Source organism: Bombina bombina, chromosome 4, assembly GCF_027579735.1.
Source record: "Bombina bombina isolate aBomBom1 chromosome 4, aBomBom1.pri, whole genome shotgun sequence".
Lineage (NCBI taxonomy): Eukaryota > Metazoa > Chordata > Amphibia > Anura > Bombinatoridae > Bombina > Bombina bombina.
The window spans coordinates 30,341,282-30,363,444 of NC_069502.1; the positions used below are offsets into that span (position 1 = coordinate 30,341,282).

General features: G+C 41.3%; 1 protein-coding gene across 1 annotated transcript in view; it reads right to left on the reverse strand.

Moving 5' to 3' along the window:
- Positions 1-3,681: 3,681 nt before the first annotated feature.
- The window catches only part of ZNF512 (zinc finger protein 512), a 139,794-nt gene continuing 121,312 nt past the window's right edge, over positions 3,682-22,163 (reverse strand). Inside the window, exons 10-11 of the mRNA XM_053710981.1 lie at positions 8,945-9,043; positions 3,682-5,761 (exon numbers count right to left, since the gene is read on the reverse strand). Coding sequence (XP_053566956.1) covers positions 5,312-5,761; positions 8,945-9,043 — 549 coding nt within the window. The 3' untranslated portion in view covers positions 3,682-5,311. The remainder of the gene's footprint in view (positions 5,762-8,944; positions 9,044-22,163) is intronic.

Consider the following 22,163-nt stretch of genomic DNA (forward strand, 5'->3'; position numbering starts at 1 on the left):
ACAGAATCCATGGATGCAGGCTTTTGAGTGTCCTTGCAAAGAAAGGTGGCTATATTGGTCACTGATTTGTTTTTGTTTTGTTTTTGAATGTCAGAAATGTATATTTGTGAATGTTGAGATGTTATATTGGTTTCACTGGTAAAAATAAATAATTGAAATGGGTATATATTTGTTTTTTGTTAAGTTGCCTAATAATTATGCACAGTAATAGTCACCTGCACACACAGATATCCCCCTAAAATAGCTATAACTAAAAACAAACTAAAAACTACTTCCAAAACTATTCAGCTTTGATATTAATGAGTTTTTTGGGTTCATTGAGAACATGGTTGTTGTTCAATAATAAAATTAATCCTCAAAAATACAACTTGCCTAATAATTCTGCACTCCCTGTATGATAACTCTATACTCCCTTATTAGTCCTGTCCCCATCAGTCTTGCATGTACCGCGGTTCCATCAGATGCTTTGCTGTCACCTTGTCTGAGCTCTAGAAGAATATTGTCAGGCTTTTCAGACTATGATAACTCTATACTCCCCCTTATTAGTCCTGTCCCCATCAGTCTTGCCTGTACCGCGATTCCATCAGATGCTTTGCTGTCACCTTGTCTGAGCTCTAGAAGAATATTGTCAGGCTTTTCAGACTATGATAACTCTATACTCCCTTATTATTCCTGTCCCCATCAGTCTTGCCTGTACCGCGATTCCATCAGATGCTTTGCTGTCACCTTGTCTGAGCTCCAGAAGAATATTGTCAGGCTTTTCAGACTATGATAACTCTATACTCCCTTATTAGTCCTGTCCCCATCAGTCTTGCCTGTACCGCGATTCCATCAGATGCTTTGCTGTCACCTTGTCTGAGCTCCAGAAGAATATTGTCAGGCTTTTCAGACTATGATAACTCTATACTCCCTTATTAGTCATGTCCCCATCAGTCTTGCCTGTACCGCGATTCCATCAGATGCTTTGCTGTCACCTTGTCTGAGCTCTAGAAGAATATTGTCAGGCTTTTCAGACTATGATAACTCTATACTCCCCCTTATTAGTCCTGTCCCCATAAGTCTTGCCTGTACCACGATTCCATCAGATGCTTTGCTGTCACCTTGTCTGAGCTCTAGAAGAATATAATGTCAAGCTTTTCAGACTATGATAACTCTATACTCCCTTATTAGTCCTGTCCCCATAAGTCTTGCATGTACCGCGATTCCATCAGATGCTTTGCTGTCACCTTGTCTGAGCTCCAGAAGAATATTGTCAGGCTTTTCAGACTATGATAACTCTATACTCCCTTATTAGTCCTGTCCCCATCAGTCTTGCTTGTACCGCGATTCCATCAGATGCTTTGCTGTCACCTTGTCTGAGCTCTAGAAGAATATTGTCAGGCTTTTCAGACTACAGGGAGTGCAGAATTATTAGGCAAATGAGTATTTTGACCACATCATCCTCTTTATGCATGTTGTCTTACTCCAAGCTGTATAGGCTCGAAAGCCTACTACCAATTAAGCATATTAGGTGATGTGCATCTCTGTAATGAGAAGGGGTGTGGTCTAATGACATCAACACCCTATATCAGGTGTGCATAATTATTAGGCAACTTCCTTTCCTTTGGCAAAATGGGTCAAAAGAAGGACTGGACAGGCTCAGAAAAGTCAAAAATAGTGAGATATCTTGCAGAGGGATGCAGCACTCTTAAAATTACAAAGCTTCTGAAGCGTGATCATCGAACAATCATGCGTTTCATTCAAAATAGTCAACAGGGTCGCAAGAAGCGTGTGGAAAAACCAAGGCGCAAAATAACTGCCCATGAACTGAGAAAAGTCAAGCGTGCAGCTGCCAAGATGCCACTTGCCACCAGTTTGGCCATATTTCAGAGCTGCAACATCACTGGAGTGCCCAAAAGCACAAGGTGTGCAATAGTCAGAGACATGGCCAAGGTAAGAAAGGCTGAAAGACGACCACCACTGAACAAGACACACAAGCTGAAACGTCAAGACTGGGCCAAGAAATATCTCAAGACTGATTTTTCTAAGGTTTTATGGACTGATGAAATGAGAGTGAGTCTTGAAAGGCCAGATGGATGGGCCCGTGGCTGGATTGGTAAAGGGCAGAGAGCTCCAGTCCAACTCAGATGCCAGCAAGGTGGAGGTGGAGTACTGGTTTGGGCTGGTATCATCAAAGATGAGCTTGTGGGGCCTTTTCGGGTTGAGGATGGAGTCAAGCTCAACTCCCAGTCCTACTGCCAGTTTCTGGAAGACACCTTCTTCAAGCAGTGGTACAGGAAGAAGTCTGCATCCTTCAAGAAAAACATGATTTTCATGCAGGACAATGCTCCATCACACGCGTCCAAGTACTCCACAGCGTGGCTGGCAAGAAAGGGTATAAAAGAAGAAAATCTAATGACATGGCCTCCTTGTTCACCTGATCTGAACCCCATTGAGAACCTGTGGTCCATCATCAAATGTGAGATTTACAAGGAGGGAAAACAGTACACCTCTCTGAACAGTGTCTGGGAGGCTGTGGTTGCTGCTGCACGCAATGTTGATGGTGAACAGATCAAAACACTGACAGAATCCATGGATGCAGGCTTTTGAGTGTCCTTGCAAAGAAAGGTGGCTATATTGGTCACTGATTTGTTTTTGTTTTGTTTTTGAATGTCAGAAATGTATATTTGTGAATGTTGAGATGTTATATTGGTTTCACTGGTAAAAATAAATAATTGAAATGGGTATATATTTGTTTTTTGTTAAGTTGCCTAATAATTATGCACAGTAATAGTCACCTGCACACACAGATATCCCCCTAAAATAGCTATAACTAAAAACAAACTAAAAACTACTTCCAAAACTATTCAGCTTTGATATTAATGAGTTTTTTGGGTTCATTGAGAACATGGTTGTTGTTCAATAATAAAATTAATCCTCAAAAATACAACTTGCCTAATAATTCTGCACTCCCTGTATGATAACTCTATACTCCCTTATTAGTCCTGTCCCCATCAGTCTTGCATGTACCGCGGTTCCATCAGATGCTTTGCTGTCACCTTGTCTGAGCTCCAGAAGAATATTGTCAGGCTTTTCAGACTATGATAACTCTATACTCCCTTATTAGCCCTGTCCCCATCAGTCTTGCCTGTACCGCGATTCCATCAGATGCTTTGCTGTCACCTTGTCTGAGCTCTAGAAGAATATTGTCAGGCTTTTCAGACTATGATAACTCTATACTCCCTTATTAGTCCTGTCCCCATCAGTCTTGCCTGTACCGCGATTCCATCAGATGCTTTGCTGTCACCTTGTCTGAGCTCCAGAAGAATATTGTCAGGCTTTTCAGACTATGATAACTCTATACTCCCTTATTAGTCCTGTCCCCATCAGTCTTGCCTGTACCGCGATTCCATCAGATGCTTTGCTGTCACCTTGTCTGAGCTCCAGAAGAATATTGTCAGGCTTTTCAGACTATGATAACTCTATACTCCCTTATTAGTCATGTCCCCATCAGTCTTGCCTGTACCGCGATTCCATCAGATGCTTTGCTGTCACCTTGTCTGAGCTCTAGAAGAATATTGTCAGGCTTTTCAGACTATGATAACTCTATACTCCCCCTTATTAGTCCTGTCCCCCGATTCCTTCGGATGCTTTGCTGGAAAGCAGCAAACTAGGGCTAGAAATATAGAGAGAAAACACGGCTTTCAGGAAAAAGAAACTATAATACATTCATTAAAATAAAAAACTTTGCAGGAAAAGAAATAATAAATGTAAAACAACATGATACATAAATCCATAACAGGGAATACAGAGGAAAACAAATAACTCTCAGCCAAGTCTATAACAAAATATAAAACATGATTAACTCCACAAATGTAACCGGAGGAACAGATCAATTGGACAAGAGGTGAAGAGCAACACAAAATCAGTACAAGTGAAAAAATGTTCCAACAGGACCATGTGGTTCCACGGAGATTACCATAGTCCATAGCATCACTAGAAGTAAAGGAAATGCTCAGGGATACAAGGAACCCTGAATGAAGGAGACCTCAACTTATCTATGGTATCCCTGATACGGCTGGGAGTGATTAGATCAAAGTAGCAGCACTTATGGTGTATCTAGAGCAGCGGTCGCCAACTGGTGGTCCACAGGAAGATGTTGATGGTCCTTGACACCATCAAGCAGGAATTGATCTCCTAGGATGGTGTCATCCCCGTCGTGCCGCAACTCCCTACAGTGCCTGGCTGGACATCAGTGAAAACCGACAGAGGAGGAGTTAAATTACAATCTCCCTACGCACGTTGCGTAGAACTGCGCAACTTGAGTAGCTAGATTGCATTTTTAACTCCTCCAGCCCAGCGCACTGCTCAGAGGAAGATGCTTCCATTCTAAAGCCAGCAGAAGTTGGTATACGCTTGGCTTGAAATAGTGGAATTAAAGTATATAAAAAAAGAAAAACATTTTTCTCATATTTCATTTATTTTCTTCCCTTAACCTGTCTCTTTGTAGTAGTTTTCCTAATTCCTTCAGATGGACTTACATTGCTGTTTGTCTTCCTCCCCTCCATCTTCTTTTTTTTAATTAAATATTAATTAATTATTATTAATTGCCATCCAGCAGATCAGCCATATCCCACCAGTATTATAGTAATTGCCAGTAACATCAGTCGGGGTTAACTCACATCCATATTGAGAGCTTTCTGATATAAACTAAATTTATGACTCCAATGTCTGTCCATGATCATAAGTAGTTTTGAATAATTCCTAACTAGGGAGGTAACTTGGAAGTCTTGTGGTCCTTTTTAACATAATTCTTTTCCCCCCACACATACATATATATATATATATACATACATACATTATAGAGGTTTGTACCTTTTTTTAAAAAAAAAATCATGTTAGTGGTCCGCCGGATTCAAAATTGTGAGTTTAGTGGTCCCTGAGGTCCCCTGATCTAGAGGGGTTCAGAGTGGAAAAAGCAAACGACTTACAAGGCTGCTTAACAAAGCCAAAAAAAAGAGTTTTGACTAAGAGAAAAAAAAGAGAAAAAAAAATGTTTGCTTTTGTGGATTGATGTGATCTTTCTGCTGAGGCACCAAGGAGTTTAATGTATTTAGTCAGTACTCATATCTCTTTAATTTGTGCCCATTGTACTAGACCAGTAAACACAGAACAAATATTAGTGGTTCTAGGACTGGAGATGGTTGAGAATGTGCTATGTGCCACTAGATAACGGACCCTGTGCTAATGAACCAGAGCAAGTGATGGGATTAAACAGAAGTAAACAAAACAAAGACAATATTCACATGAACAAGAAGGGTCAGGACAGTCATCATAAAACCAGCTGGTGTCCCACTTTCACAGGCCTGAGCCTCTTAGCCCTTTTTCCCCGAGAAGCAACAGACTGTTCTGCTGTGCATGACTTTGCAGGACTTTGAATCAAGGTTGGACTTAGGCTTCGCTTTAGAATTGGCTTCCTGGCACGGCTGGTTGAAGGTTTGGGTTCCTGCCGTGCAATTTCTTGACTGCTTTCTGCGTTCTCCTCCAAGCTGCTGCTCAGGGGGCCAGGATCCTCTTTGCCTAAACATGGCCCTTCCTGTTGCTCATCTCCTCCCTCCATCACGGGGCTCTCAGACGAGTCAGGCAGCGTTGTCACTGGTTTACGGATTTTCATCTTTCCTGAGCAGGTCCTTTTTTTCTGTAATTTTTTTCCCTTCTCTGCTGGAGATTTCAGAAGTTTTTGCAGGGTTCTATTAGCTTTGGAGTTGACAACAAACCAGTCCTAGAGAGAAGATTAAGCACAATGTAAAATAAGATAATTAAAGCCCAATGGTATGACATATACATGCTAGATCATGAAAGGTGTCAGCCCCAACTGTGCACGTGGTTACAACTAATCTGTACAAGGCTGAGTTCTGAGTAATACAAACACTCACCTACAGGAGACTTTTACTGCTGTGCACGTGGTTGCAACAAATCTGTACAAGGCTGAGTAATACAAACACTCACCTACAGGAGACTTTTACTGCTGTGCACGTGGTTACAACAAATCTGTACAAGGCTGAGTAATACAAACACTCACCTACAGGAGACTTTTACTGCTGTGCACGTGGTTACAACAAATCTGTACAAGGCTGAGGTCTGAGTAATACAAACACTCACCTACAGGAGACTTTTACTGCTGTGCACGTGGTTACAACAAATCTGTACAAGGCTGAGGTCTGAGTAATACAAACACTCACCTACAGGAGACTTTTACTGCTGTGCACGTGGTTGCAACAAATCTGTACAAGGCTGAGTAATACAAACACTCCAGGGGACTTTTACTGCTGTGCACGTGGTTGCAACAAATCTGTACAAGGCTGAGTAATACTAACACTCCAGGGGACTTTTACTGCTGTGCACGTGGTAACAACAAATCTGTACAAGGCTGAGGACTGAGTAATACTAACACTCACCTACAGGAGACTTTTACTGCTGTGCACGTGGTTGCAACAAAGCTGTACAAGGCTGAGTAATACAAACACTCCAGGGGACTTTTACTGCTGTGCACGTGGTTACAACAAATCTGTACAAGGCTGAGTAATACAAACACTCCAGGGGACTTTTACTGCTGTGCACGTGGTTACAACAAATCTGTACAAGGCTGAGTAATACAAACACTCCAGGGGACTTTTACTGCTGTGCACGTGGTTACAACAAATCTGTACAAGGCTGAGTAATACAAACACTCCAGGGGACATTTACTGCTGTGCACGTGGTTACAACAAATCTGTACAAGGCTGAGTAATAAAAACACTCCAGGGGACTTTTACTGCTGTGCACGTGGTTACAACAAATCTGTACAAGGCTGAGTAATACAAACACTCCAGGGGACTTTTACTGCTGTGCACGTGGTTACAACAAATCTGTACAAGGCTGAGGACTGAGTAATACTAACACTCACCTACAGGAGACTTTTACTGCTGTGCACGTGGTTACAACAAATCTGTACAAGGCTGAGTAATACAAACACTCCAGGGGACTTTTACTGCTGTGCACGTGGTTACAACAAATCTGTACAAGGCTGAGTAATACAAACACTCCAGGGGACTTTTACTGCTGTGCACGTGGTTACAACAAATCTGTACAAGGCTGAGTAATACAAACACTCCAGGGGACATTTACTGCTGTGCACGTGGTTACAACAAATCTGTACAAGGCTGAGTAATAAAAACACTCCAGGGGACTTTTACTGCTGTGCACGTGGTTACAACAAATCTGTACAAGGCTGAGTAATACAAACACTCCAGGGGACTTTTACTGCTGTGCACGTGGTTACAAAAAATCTGTACAAGGCTGAGGACTGAGTAATACTAACACTCACCTACAGGAGACTTTTACTGCTGTGCACGTGGTTACAACAAAGCTGTACAAGGCTGAGTAATACAAACACTCCAGGGGACTTTTACTGCTGTGCACGTGGTTACAACAAATCTGTACAAGGCTGAGGACTGAGTAATACTAACACTCACCTACAGGAGACTTTTACTGCTGTGCACGTGGTTACAACAAAGCTGTACAAGGCTGAGTAATACAAACACTCCAGGGGACTTTTACTAACTAAATTAAACGCTAGTAAAGCATAAAATAACTAAAGCTTTTTATTACATTATTATCCTATAACTTGCAGTAAATTACCATAGTGGGCAAATCTAAAAATATCACCTTATTTTCTTCAAATGTTTTTCAAAAGCCAAACTCCAGCCGCCACTCGCCTCATATGGAGAAGCTAATAAGGACTTGCTACTAAAATAGGCACTGCCAGCCACGGTCATTACATTAGCAAAATATTTATAGTTTACATCATCTCCGGTGAAGCCAATTAGGGACAGATATGTGGTAGGGTTAGGCTTGTGTGTCGTTCTAGTTGACAACATTAAAGTATAATTAATTAGCAGATGTAAATTACAGGGGAGAAAATAAATAAAAGCATATCACAAAGCTGTTTTACTACATATATCTAAAAAAATGATATTACAATCTTAAAGTGCTTGCTGCTCCTTTAAGTCATTTTTGAATCAATGCCCTTTGTGCCAATTTATTTAACAAATGTCTTGCAATGTATTGGGCCCTGGTGCTCATAAACGTCAAACAGAAGATTTACCCACTGTGTGAAATGCGTTGTACCTCCCCTTCCTACATCGGTGGTGCTCACATTTTTTTTATTGGTATTTTTTTAGACAAATGTTAAATAAAGTTTTTATGTGATGGTAAACAATCTAACTGCAAACCAGCATGGAAATATTTGCCAAAATTAATTTAAGTTTCATTCTTCAATTTCTTTAGCTTTGCATATGATAGACGATATTAGCGATATTCCCATTGTACTGATTATCGTGTCAGATGCGCATTTTTTTATGACCTTTTTATTCACAGCCAATTTGAATGCATGCCTTTAGGCATCAATACATCATGTACCTGTGCTAGTTATTCTCTCTTCTTCCTTACTTTGTGCAAATTCTGGTGTCACGCTTGTGCTATTCTCATTAAAGGGAAGCCATGCTTACACCAGTTTCAGCCAATAGAGAATTGTAAGCAGCGGACAGTGGATTGTGCATGCATGGTTTTAAGAAACTTGGGAGCGCGCATTATTCCCACCCGCTCTCAACGTCGCACACTAGCTGTACTAAGGAATGGAGGGTGGCGGAGGAAGTTTAATAACGAGGCAGGATTAAGAAAAACATAATAAAAAATAAATATTGCACTATATAAAAAAAAAGAAGTTAGCAGTTTCATTGCTCATATAGCGTACTATTAAAAAGTGTTACAAAATTGATCAAATTTACCATCACTTTAATGTAATCAGTTAATGTCACGTGTTTGTAACATAAAGATCCAGCTTGTGACAGTGATGGGCGAGGCACTGTAGGGGTTAAAATTCACTTTGCACTTATCAAGGTATCTTTACTGGGTGCTAGCTTACCTCAGCATGCATGGAGTTAATGTGATATTTTACTCCACTTTCGGAGATGAATTCTTTGTCACACAGGAGGCAGCGATACTTCCCAGCCACAAAGTCTCCCTGAAAAACACAGAACAAATATTTTCCTGTGTAGGTATAACCGGCCCTAATACCTGAATTAAAATGTTACGTCTAATTATTGCACTTTCTGATTGATTTGAGAGCTAGAGATTACACTGTGATTAAACATTTCCATGGTAAAAAACGTTTAAATCTAAATGTTAACCAACATACCAGTATAGGTTGTGCACGTCATACTAACGCTCGTTGTCGGATACTTCCTACTGATGTTCATCAGTCAGGCCACAAGGATACCACGGATACACCTTTACTAGTTTACACATTTCACTTTACATTTTTATGCAAGATAAATAAATGCAAAAAGGTTTAAACGCTGCCCTTATACATTATATATATATATATATATATGACAGAAAACACAGTGGCCCTTTAAATTTGTTGGTGCAGCTACGACCATCTTCTTATGTTCATCTTATCGGATCATGTCCGCTCGCACAGTGATAATTAGGCCCCATTAGCTCGAGTGGAATCGAATCTAACGCACATCAGCTAAGCGCAGAGTAGAAAGCATCAACAAAAGAAATTTGGAAATAATTGTTAGGGGGGGATTGAACAGGGGGGTTCAATAACCCCCCTCAGGAGATATTAACCCTCAACTCCATAAGATAAAGGAGTCCCACTGAGAGCCTGACTTTGTTTACATTATATTTCACATATCCAAGTAAAATTAAACGATCTTACCAGAATCTACCCCATGGAACGGAACACGGCCCTTCAAGTGTGACAGATAGTAGCCTCTCTTCTGACATGGACTTGAGTGAATAAAGCAGGCAACGAAACTCGTCAACGCTGATTGCTAAGGAGCTGTTAATATGAATCAGGATGGTTTTGCAGAAAGACTCTCCATGCATCTCTGGACTCTAACTTTCATCCATGCTCTCACTGAGAAGGCCGACAGGACTACTTAAAACTCCAGTCCTATTCCGAAGAGTACTACCCTCCATAAGAGACTATCTTGAATCTTCCGACACTTCTCTGCCAACCTCCGACGAAAGGCAAAGAATAACTGGGAGATGAGGGAAGTGGGGGAGTTATTTAAGTCTTAAGCTGGGGTGTCTTTGACTTTGGCCAGGACCTGAATTCCCAAAAGTAATGAATGCAGCTGTGGACTCTCCCCATTTAAGACGAAAATAAGAATTTAAAACGACTGGTAGAACCCTCTTCAGAAACAGAAACTTCCTTTAATAAAGCACAAGTGTAATCAATCATAAAGAAAAAAAGGAGGACAAAGCAGGCTCTGAATCAAAGACAGGCCCCTGATCATCAGAAAACAACTCACCTTCAGAAGCCTCATTAGCCTCGAGACACAGGAATATTACATATTGTGTTCTGACCTTTTATGTTTACTTGAATGCGGAATTACTTCCAATATTTCAAACACTGTAGCTTAAATAAAACTTCTTAATGCCAGGAGTGGGACCTTCCTATAATAGAAGGAGCAATAATATACTTGGATGCAAGTACAGAATAAAATTGGTCTGAATGCATCAAAAAAATAAGGCAGGACCAACATAAGTATGAAGGAGGGGAGATCTCAGCCTGCGTACAACAAACACATTTATTACAGAAATATGAGCTTCCAAAGGAGGATTAGGGACAGATTCTGAAGATTTCCTAGTGAACACACACAGAAATAATAACCCCAAAAAACAAAAGCTCTATGGAATGAGTGCATAATACCCCCCTCCTGGAATCATAGCTATAGATGGAAGTATCCAAATAAATGTGAATTTCAAAATGCCAAAAAAGCGTCAAAATGAGTGCACCCGCACACCCCGACACACGCGCACCGAAAAACATAAATTTTCTTTTCTTCTGACGGGAAAAGTCCACAGCTGCATTCATTACTTTTGGGAATTCAGAACCTCGCCACCAGGAGGAGGCAAAGACATCCCACAGCCAAAGGCTTTAAATACCTCCCGACTTCCCTCAAATATCAGGGTTAAAAAAGGTGCCAGAAGAACAAAAATGTGCTGCCACCCCATAGATAAAACGCGGGTGGGAGCTGTGGACTCTTCCCGTCAGAAGAAAAGAAAATTATCAGGTAAGCATAATTTATGTTTTTCTTCTTAAACGGGAGGAGTCCACAGTTGCATTCATTACTTTTGGGAAAACAATACCCAAGTCAAAATTAGTCAGGCTAGACAAGCAAGGGATCACAGAACCACCTATGAGCAAAACTCGCGATGACTAATCAACAGGCAGCAAGCTGTCCTAAGCCATCGTGGGACTCATCCAACCAAGAAATGCTGAAAAATCTCAACAACAGCTCCCAACCAAAAAATTCCAGAAGTCAAGGAGTTATCCAACCAGGTAGCAGCCGCCGACACCAGAATAAAGATCGGCACTAAGAGTCCCCCCATCAAAGGGGAGGACAGAAGCAAAACAAGTAAATGGTCCATACTGCAAAAGCAGACTAATCCCCGGCCTTCCTTCCAGGATAATGGTCCCAGCCCAAGGCTAGTGAAAGACAGACGACAAGAGTCTAAAACTTTCAGAAGAAAAAAAAAATGGATTGACGAGGAATCGAAACCCCAGAGTAGAACTCTGGCTGCTACTAAAAATGTGGCATGCTACCCTGAACCATGACAGGAACCTCATGCTCGGGTCCAAGCACCCCTACACTGCAGCCTTCCATAAGAGACACACTCTTCAAGGGAAGAAAGCACTCTGACCCACAGCATTCTGCAAACAGAATTCAACTTTAAAGGTCTGGTAGGCATTCTGCTTAAAAGAGTTGTGTGGGTATTTGAACCTGTGACTCTGTGCATACTACACTGCTTGCTTGTGTGTTGAGCCACAGCCAGTTCTTGAGAACGCAAGAGAGGGAAAAACCCTACGAGGCGAGAAAAACAAGGACCGACGGGCCCTTCACTGATACTGGAGATACCTCCAAATCAAGGAGAAAACGTAAGAACCCCTTCCCCACCCTAGGTGAGAAAAAGAGGATTAAGCGACGGTAACCACCCTACCAATAGAGACAAAATCCCTATATTGTCAGTCCAGTTGGTACAGCAAGTGTAGTCTAACAGGAAGCATCAGATGCCCCGGCAGGCAAGTAGGGACCCGTCAAAAAACCTCAAACTGAAGCCTCAGGCTGATATTAATCTCCCATGAGTCAGAAACCCCCACCCCCTCCAAAGGGACACGTGGGAGAACCAAACCCTAAGGTTAAGCAGGACCATCCATACCCGTTTCAGGCAAGAGACATGGCCCTAAACCAGAGTCCTCGAAAATGGAACCAATCTGAAGAGCTAAAGACCCTGAGGAGCCCAGAATTCGTCTCCTATGGTTAGGAGCGCCCCCGGACATTACCTTCCACCATCTAAAGTCCTTAGATGTAAAGAACCAAGCAGCACCCACAAACCCAAGAGTCTGTAAAAAAAGACTCCCGACCGGCTTAGCAAATGGGCGACCAGTACCCTTGGATCGCAAGGTAATCCATGTAGACAGGCCTAACGACCTGACCCACACGCTGGAGAAGATAAATGGTCAATTTCCTGACCCCAGACAGGCAAAAAGACTAACTGACCTCAGACCTTCTATCCTTAAGCCCGAAGGGCTAAATCTGCAATAAGATCGACAGCTAGCATCCGAGAGTCTAAAGACCATGGGATGACAAGGGGCAGTTCTTATCTTGAGAAGAGGACAGTCTCCAGAAATCATTGCAGGATCGGTCTCCTGACATCCTTGAAACGGGATAACAATGGGAGCCTCGCAGCTCCTGGTAGAGAGGCAGGGAGGCCCTGCACTCTATGTACTATAGAAAACGAAACACTGAGAAAAGGAAGGACGACATGCCCACACTTCCAGAACAAATGACCCAACCCAAGATGGGAGGGAAGGAAACATCGCCACCACAAAAGGAATGCGACTAGGCCACAGAGTCGTCATCCGAAGATACCACAAGAGAAGACTTAAATCGTCCCCCAGATACTAGACCTCCGGAAGTCAATTACATCTCCAGACTCCAAAGGAATGGAAATCTACGGTTCTGAGTCCACAGGGACCCTAGGAACCATGATGACATCTGAAAAGGTCGGTCACACATCTCAAATAATAATGCCAGAAAGAACCAACTGTCAGGATATCTGTGAGTGTTATTAATTAATATAGATACTGTATATTATTTATACATGATAAGACCAAAGGGTTCATTATATATGAAACTGGATGCATCAGTTTTATTTACTATAAATTACAGTTATCAATGCCAGATGGTCTGGGCTGGGTAGCACAACCCCCCACCCAGCTGTGACTAGAATACACATTACAAGCCAGAATGTCCCAATTATCCATTTCAAAGGAGGCTGTGTAAAGAGTTTTCCTATCTGAAGAACCAGTCGCTCAGTCTGAACTGATAATGGAATATACAAACATACTGAGAGGAGATAGCCCTTATTATCTAAGTGTTAAGTGTCCCCTACTGAGTTCCAAATACATGAAGCTCAGATATACGTCTCAAATGGAAAATAGCAGGAGAAAAACAGAGAGACATCTTTTGCTGAAAGCATATAAGAAATTAAATCTTGGTCTTAAAAAGAGAAGTTAGAAATTCATCTATATGAAATGTATAATTCTAAAAGATTTAATTGATACTCAGACTGTATAAAAAACTAAATTTATGAGGGGCGGAGCTTGGCCGCAGAGAGTAATGGCCGCAGCTTAGCATAGCTCTTAGGCTTTAATCCTCCAAGCTGGCACTCATCAATAGACAAGCAGGGCTTAAAGAGCAATATAACTAGCAGAGGGGTGCACTAGCAAGAGTAGACCGTAACAAGACTAAAAGCAACTACTAAACCGGAACGCCGGAGAGGCTCGCAAGGAGACATGACACAGTGAGTCCTGCAGAGCTGCGGCTGCCACGTGGGTACATGCCGGGAGCAGACACAGATAAGCATATACAACGGACCGAAGTGCGGTCAATAGCAAGCCCCTCATAAGCGATTGTGACTTGATGCCACATCGGATATTAGTTGGAACAGAGAGGGGATAAGTAAATACCCACTAGCACAACGCGAGGGCGGCCATCTGAGAGACACAAAGAGAGATAGGCCCTGCTGCTTTACCCAAAACCACCGGAGATCAATAAGACAGCGAGGGAAAAAACGGAGCCACAACTGAAAACACAGGTACAAAATGCACCTCTCTCACAAATAAATAAAAACTCTGGGCACGCTAACAGCAAGAAAAGCTGCATAACAGGGGGCAAAACCGTATCTAAACTATATGGTCGTCATACACCACAGCCACAAAAGATACTCCACTTGGCTATAAAAAGTTAATATACAAGTAAGAAAGAAAAGTGAGAGGCATAAAGAGATATAAATCAGCTATAATATATTAAACAATAGCTGTGAACAAGCAAGGGATTAACAAAACATTGGAGAGACTGAAAAGGCACAAACTTTATCTTTATCAGCTTTTACACAGAAGCCAACACAACCCAATAACTTGTATGACAAGCAGACTTTTCACCACAACTTATGCTGCAGTAACAGACATAACAACTGGGTAGACAAAAACTGCAAACCATAAATCCCATGAAAAGTAAAGCATTGGGTCTCAAAACAAGAAAAGGATAGACTGTTGGGCATGCCAGCAAAAAAAATAAAACCAGACACTACAACTAAAGCAAAAAAATAAATCAGTATTTAAAACCAATAGACAGTGCACCACAGAACAAAGAGCAACCAGAAGAAATGGCACAGACAAAAGATCAAGCAACAGAATCACAACAGGAAAACAAAACAGGGGAAATCATCTAATCAGATCAGATCTAATGCTGCTAGCAACAAAAGATGACATTAGAACAGCAATGACAGATATGCGTGACATGTTCAACGAAATTAAAAAAGACATCAAGAAAGTGGAGCGTAAGGTCTCTACACTAGAGGAAAGCCATAACATTGCAACACCTTTCCCAACTATCATATAACCAAGAAGAGGTCATACAAAACCTCATGGAAAAGGTAGAAGATCTAGACAATAGGGGGCACCGCAATAATTTAAGAATCAGAGGGGTGCCAGAGAGTATACTACCAGCGGCAATACCCGGTTACTTGCAGGATCTTTTCAGAACAGTGAAAGGTAACAATACATCGCCTGATATAGTACTGGAACGGGCCCATAGGGCGCTGAGACCTAAACCGCCTGCAAAAGCACCACCAAGAGACATCATAGTGAAATTTCTCAACTTCCTAGATAAAGAGGAGGTCCTGAGGCATGCCAGACAGAAAAGCCAACTCACACACGCCGGAATAGCAATACAAATATTCACCGACTTAAGCCCCACCACATTGCAAAAATGTAGAGATCTGCAGTTCGTGACCTCGGTGTTGAGATCCCAGAAAATTCCATATCGCTGGGGATTCCCAGTGAGCCTCACTGCCACGAAGGGAACAAGTCAGCAACACTCCGCCATGTGGAGGATCTCACAACGTTCTGTGAAATACTACAGATACAAGTTCCAACACCCTCAGATCGCACAACAACGAGAGCACAAAGGCCAGTAGGTCAAAATGAAGAAGACTTCAACAAAAACACTCCATTGCAGCAAACGACCCCTTCAATAAGAAATACCACTACATAGAGGACTCTAACACATGAAGCCAAGCTTGCCCACAGTGGACAGACAAGTATAACAAAGACACTAGCTGTTTCTCTCTTGTGATGCATATTAACGTTAAAAAAATGAAACAACAGGTTTTATTTAAAAAAAAAAAAAAAAAAAAATTATATGTAATGCAGTTTAACACTGTAAGGGTCAACTCCCTGTGACAGTTATTGGATCCTTCCTCTTCCTGTTTAGCCCTATTTAAACATGTTGCTAACCAGCTACCTTTGCTGGTTAATTGAGTATGCCGCTTCCCTACAAGCTGCTCAAGCTTCCTGCCTTTAACCTTATCTCCGGATAACCTACCTACACGTTGTTCAAGGAAATACCTTCACCTGGAAAACAACTTTGTTCCACCGCTGTGGAAAGTAAAGCAACTGCCGAAGCGCTCCGAGCTCATCCTGAACCCTTACTCAGACGTGTCACCTGTCCTCTCTCTACCTCAGTGTCTCACAGCGTGCACGCTGAACTCTCACCGCTGCAGCTCTCCGGCTCCTCTCCCAAACTCCAACCGGTAACAGGTCAGATTGAACCAATACTTAAACCACTTTATCACACTTTATTGTTACGCTAATGCCTGATATCTCATTCTCATTTAGTCAGTATTTAGTTAGGCCATTATTTCCACATTTCTATTATCTTGCTATATTCTGTGTTTACCTTATTGATTAATAAGCCTCATTGGGTTTTGTTATGTTATAACCTGAACTCTATCCGAGGCTAAAACTAAATTTCACTAAGGGAAATTGCAAACTAAGTTTGGTTTACCTAGTGATACAAAAACTTATTTATTTATTTTCTCTGACATGATTACCTGGCATAGAGGAAATTAGTTTAAAGGTTATACACAAATATGATCTTTACAAACACCTTGGTTGATTTAATATAACACCCTGCTATTATAATTGATATTTTATGCCTATCTGAGTGCCACTGGAGGAGACGGCCACAGCCTCCAACTATTATATTAGACTTAAGAAAGTTGAAGACTGTCTGTTACTCTGCTTAGTGTACACAGTATTTAACATTGATTGTTTACAGCATCTTTAATATATATATTTTCTCAAAGTGCATTGTTTTATAATTGATCTTTGATACTGAGATTGTTAATTGCACTACTGTTCTATTTCCCTCCCACCCTAACCCTACCTATCCTGTACATAAAACCACACAGACAATAACACTCATCAAAAAGAAAATAAGACAGACACACTACCCGGATACCCGCGTCAACCAATTACTAGCTACAATATAACAGTACAGAGGTTTATAGCACACAACCCACCAAGGGAAAATGTGCAAATCAACCTTAACACACCCTGTAAACCTGACCACAATAAATGTAAAAGGGTTCAATGCGCCTCAAAAAAAAGATCTATAATCTTAACAGACCTACATAAACAGAAGGGCGACATAATCCTACTGCAAGAGACGCATTTCAAAAAGGGAACAGAACCAAAATGGCACCATCCCACCTATCCCACAGCATACTTCTCTTCTGGCCCGGCCAAAAAGAATGGGGTGGGGATATTGATTAGACAGAGCATCCCATTGGAAATAAAGCAGATAGAAAAAGATATAGAAGGGAGATTACTCATACTGGCAGGCCTCCTATATGGCCAGCCCATAACTATTGTCAATGCTTATTTCCCAAACAGACAGCAATCCACATTTATGCGCAAAATATTAGGGAAAATCCTAGATGTTGCAAAAGGCATAGTGTTTGTAGGAGGAGACTTCAATACCCCTCTCAATCCAGAATTAGACACATCTGAAGGTTCCACAAATTTACCAAAGAGAGACATCAAACAAATCAATAACCAAATACAATCTCTAGCACTATACGACATATGGCGCACACTGAACCCTACAACGCGGGATTACACCTTTTACTCATATCCGCACAAGCTATACACCAGAATAGACTACATCCTAACAGACTCCATAGGACTTACACTTATCAAAAACGTGACAATACACTCGTCTACATGGTCAGATCATGCACCAGTTGTGTGCCAAATCATATGGCCCAATAGTCCAGTAACTCCATATATATGGAGACTGGAGGACGGTCTACTAGACCATCCCCTCATCCAAATCAACATAGAAAAAACACTAATAGAGTACTTCCAAATAAACACAACGCCAGATACAACTTGGGTCAACATATGGGAAGCACACAAATGCGTCATAAGGAGGGAACTATTAAAATACAAAGCAAACCTTCTCAAACAACACAGAGTTAAATATGACACCCTTCTTACAGAACTACAGCATATAGAATCCTCCCATAAGCAAAACCCAAAGGACACTGAACTGGGCCTACGACTGACAGAAGTGAGACTAGAGATTAACACACTCCTACAAAAAGATCAGCAAAATAAAACACTAAAACTGCAACAGAAATACTATGAACAGGGTAATAAGGCAGGGAAACTACTTGCCAGAATGTTGAAACGTAAACGCCTCAAAACACACATCCACAAACTAAAAACCAAATCAGGACAGACCAAACATGACAGCTTATCTTTGGCGGAAGAGTTTAGCACATACTACTCATCTTTATACAACATCTCCGCAGACACAAACAGAGATAAAGCGCAGAGTAGTAAAAAGCAAATCGTTTCTTATTACATTGATAAAGCACACTTACCTAAGCTAGACGACGCCCAATCACAAACGCTTGATGCGCCAATCAACATTAAAGAAACAAAAATAGCAATTAAATCACTACCCGCAGGGAAAAGCCCAGGCCCAGATGGGTTCAGCGCAAGGTACTACAAAAAATATATTCATATATTAGCTCCAAAATTGGTACATATTTTCAATTCTGTAGACAGTTCGAAGGGTTTCCCAACTTCGATGCTAGAGGCCCATATAACGGTGCTACCAAAACCAGGCAGGACCCCAGACACACCAGAGAACTTCAGGCCCATCTCCCTGCTGAATACTGACATGAAGATTTATGCTAGAATTCTTGCGAACAGGTTAAATTCTTTCTTGCCACAATTAATTGCCACAGATCAGGTGGGATTCATACCAGGCAGGGAGGCAAGGGACAACACCCTTAAAATAATACAACTAATTACCCTAGCACAGAATACCCATCAAGAATTGGCTTTGGTTTCAACAGACGCAGAAAAAGCCTTTGACAGGGTGGACTGGGATTTTCTCAGGGCCACCCTGCAGGGCATGAACATAGGCGAAAACTTTATAGGAAAGATCTTCTCGTTGTATTCTAATCCGACAGCAAAAGTTAAAGCTAACTCAGTCCTTTCCAAACCTTTCAAAATCAGTAACGACACAAGGCAGGGCTGCCCCCTTTCGCCCATTTTATTTGCAATCTCAATAGAAGTACTAGCATGTAAAATAAGAACTAATGGGGACATTAAAGGTGTGCACACTAAAGAGAGCGAATACAAATTGGCAATGTACGCTGATGACATGCTACTAACGCTAACAAGCATAGACAAGTCACTACCAACACTACTAAAAAAATTGGAAGAATATGGCAGGCTGTCAAACTTCCACTTAAACCTAAATAAATCGGAACTGCTTAATATTAGTGCCCCGACACATATACTAAATGAGGTAAGGAAAGCATGCCCCATCAAATATCAACCGACGCAACTAAAATACTTAGGAATACTGATCACACGCAATACACAAGACTTACTCACAACAAACTACAGACTACTGCTAAAAGAAATAACAAACGACCTCTCAAGATGGAAGAATAAAATCATCTCATGGGTAGGAAGGATACATGTGATAAAAATGAATGTGCTCCCCCGTATACTCTATATCCTACAGACATTACCGATAACATTGACAACAGACTACCTCTCCCAAATTCAACATAACATAGAGCAATTCATCTGGAATGGAATTAAACCAAGGGTTCCTAGGAAAACACTACACATGACAAGAGATAACGGGGGACTGGGACTACCAGACATAAAAAAATACAGACTGGCCACACTGATACAAAGGATAATTGATTGGAGCCATAATTCTGGGTCCAAGCAGTGGATCCAAATAGATAGAGAAATATTGCAAACAGAGAATGTAGGTTGGTAGGCCTGGCTTCAGGCAAAACATAGACCAAACATCATTAAGAAGTTCCCATTACTAGATGAGCTCTTTACCCAGTGGGACGCTCTGATAAATACCAACCCAAATGTCACTACTAGACCTGCACCACTAACGCCATTGATAGCAAATCCAGATCTGCCCTCTACACTACAGGTTAACACAAAACCGGGGGAAGCCCCACATCTGAAGGACTATATAATTAAAAGCATTTTATCAGGAGATAAGGTAGTTCCATGTGAAGAACTAGCGGCAATAATGGGAGATACACCACTAACCTGGTTTCTGCATGCGCAAATATCACACTAAATAAAAACGCATAAGCAAAAATCCAGCATGACGAGACAACTGACTCCGTTTGAAACCCTGTGCTCATCATCACATTATCCTCAACACATAGTTTCAAAGCTATATAAAATGCTCCTTACTATAGAAGGGGAACAGCTCCCCTTCTTCTGCTATAAGTGGCATAAGGAACTACACATAGACTTACACCACACAAAATGGTCAAAGATATTTCGAAATCATAAAAAAGCGTCGGTATCAGCCAAAACACAGGAAACTAATTTTAAATTCTTGTCCCGTTGGTACCTCACACCAGTGAGACTCCAAAAAATTTACAAGCAAGCTAATAGCCAATGCTGGAGAGGTTGTGGAGAAAAGGCGGATATGTATCATGTGTGGTGGGGATGCGAAAGGATAAGATCCTTCTGGGAGGATGTAATAAAGCATATTAGCAAAACATTAGACGCAAACATACCTGACGACCCTAGTTTGTTACTGCTCCACGACATTCCGAACTTTAAAGACGAGGTAAAGCAGAATCTACTGTTTATTATGCTCAATAGCGCGAAAGCGCTTGTACCCCTAAAATGGAAATCCACAGAAGTGCCCGACCTAACAACATGGAAGCAGCAGGTAGAGCAACAGCTCATTATGGAAAGATATCACTTTCTCACAATAGGCAAAACAGACACACACGAATACATGACTTTAAGATGGAATGCACACAAGGACAGTGGTTAATCTATGTAACAGATTCAGTGGCAGCCCTCTCAGCCCCAGTAGACTCATAATAAACATTCTACCAAAACTTTAAACACCAGAGGTTAACGACAAACAAGTAACAAAAAGAGATACGCGCGGGTCTCCAGAACACTACCAAGCAAGTACAATCATTGGATCATTACACTTACACTTCTTCTCCCCCCCCCCTTTTCCCCACCCCCTATCCCGTTTATGTGTATAAAAGTTTTTAAATATAAATGACTGGGACCAAAATTTCATACAACGCTTAATCCAGATGAATAGTCTGAAAAAAAAAAGGGTTGAAGATTTGATAATTAATGTGGAACAGACTCAGAGTGGTCCCACTCTTTCTAACACTAGATTTATAAGAAATGTTTATAATGTTTATATGCAATATAAGATGTCCTCCCAACCTACCCGCTCACTCTCATGCTTTGGACAATCGGACTTTGGTCCAAGAGCGGCCAAATAATATACCAATGAGCGTGGTAAAGGGATCACCTTAAGCTCTATTTGGAACTGCAAACGTAAGCGGGACATGACAACTTTTGCAACCTCAGTTCTGCAAAATGTATAGATTATACTTATGATGTTAGAACATGGAACGGCTCAAATTGTAACCCGAGCCCAGTTTGTACCTTGATAAGTTTTTCCAATAAAGCTCTTTTGGAAAAAAAAAACAAAAAAAAAACAAAAAAACAAAAACAATTTATGCTTACCTGATAAATTACTTTCTTTTACTATATAACGAGTTAACGGATTTCATCATTACTTGTGGGATATTAACCTCCTGCTAACAGGAAGTGGCAAAGAGAACCACAGCAGAGCTGTATATATAGCCCCTCCCATCTCCTCCACCTCCAGTCATTCGGCCGAAGGTTATAGGAAGAGAAAAGGAAAGGCTAAAAGGTGCAGAGGTGACTGAAGTTTTAAAAAAATAAAATAAACCTGTCTTAAAATAACAGGGTGGGCCGTGGACTCGTCATATCGTAAAACAAAGTAATTTATCAGGTAAGCATAAATTTAGTTTTCTTTTACAACGATATGATAAGGTTTTCATCCTTACTTGTGGGAAACCAATACCAAAGCAATAGGACACGGATGAAAGGGAGGGACAAGACAGGAACCTAAACGGAAGGCACCACTGCTTGAAGAACCTTTCTCCCAAAGATAGCCTCAGAAGAAGCAAAAGTATCAAATTTGTAAAATTTGGAAAAAATGTGAAGGGACGACCAAGTCGCAGCCTTACAAATCTGTTCAACAGATGCATCGTTTTTAAAAGCCCATGTGGAAGCCACAGCCCTAGTAGAATGAGTCGTAATTCTTTCAGGAGGCTGCTGTCCAGCAGTCTCATATGCCAGG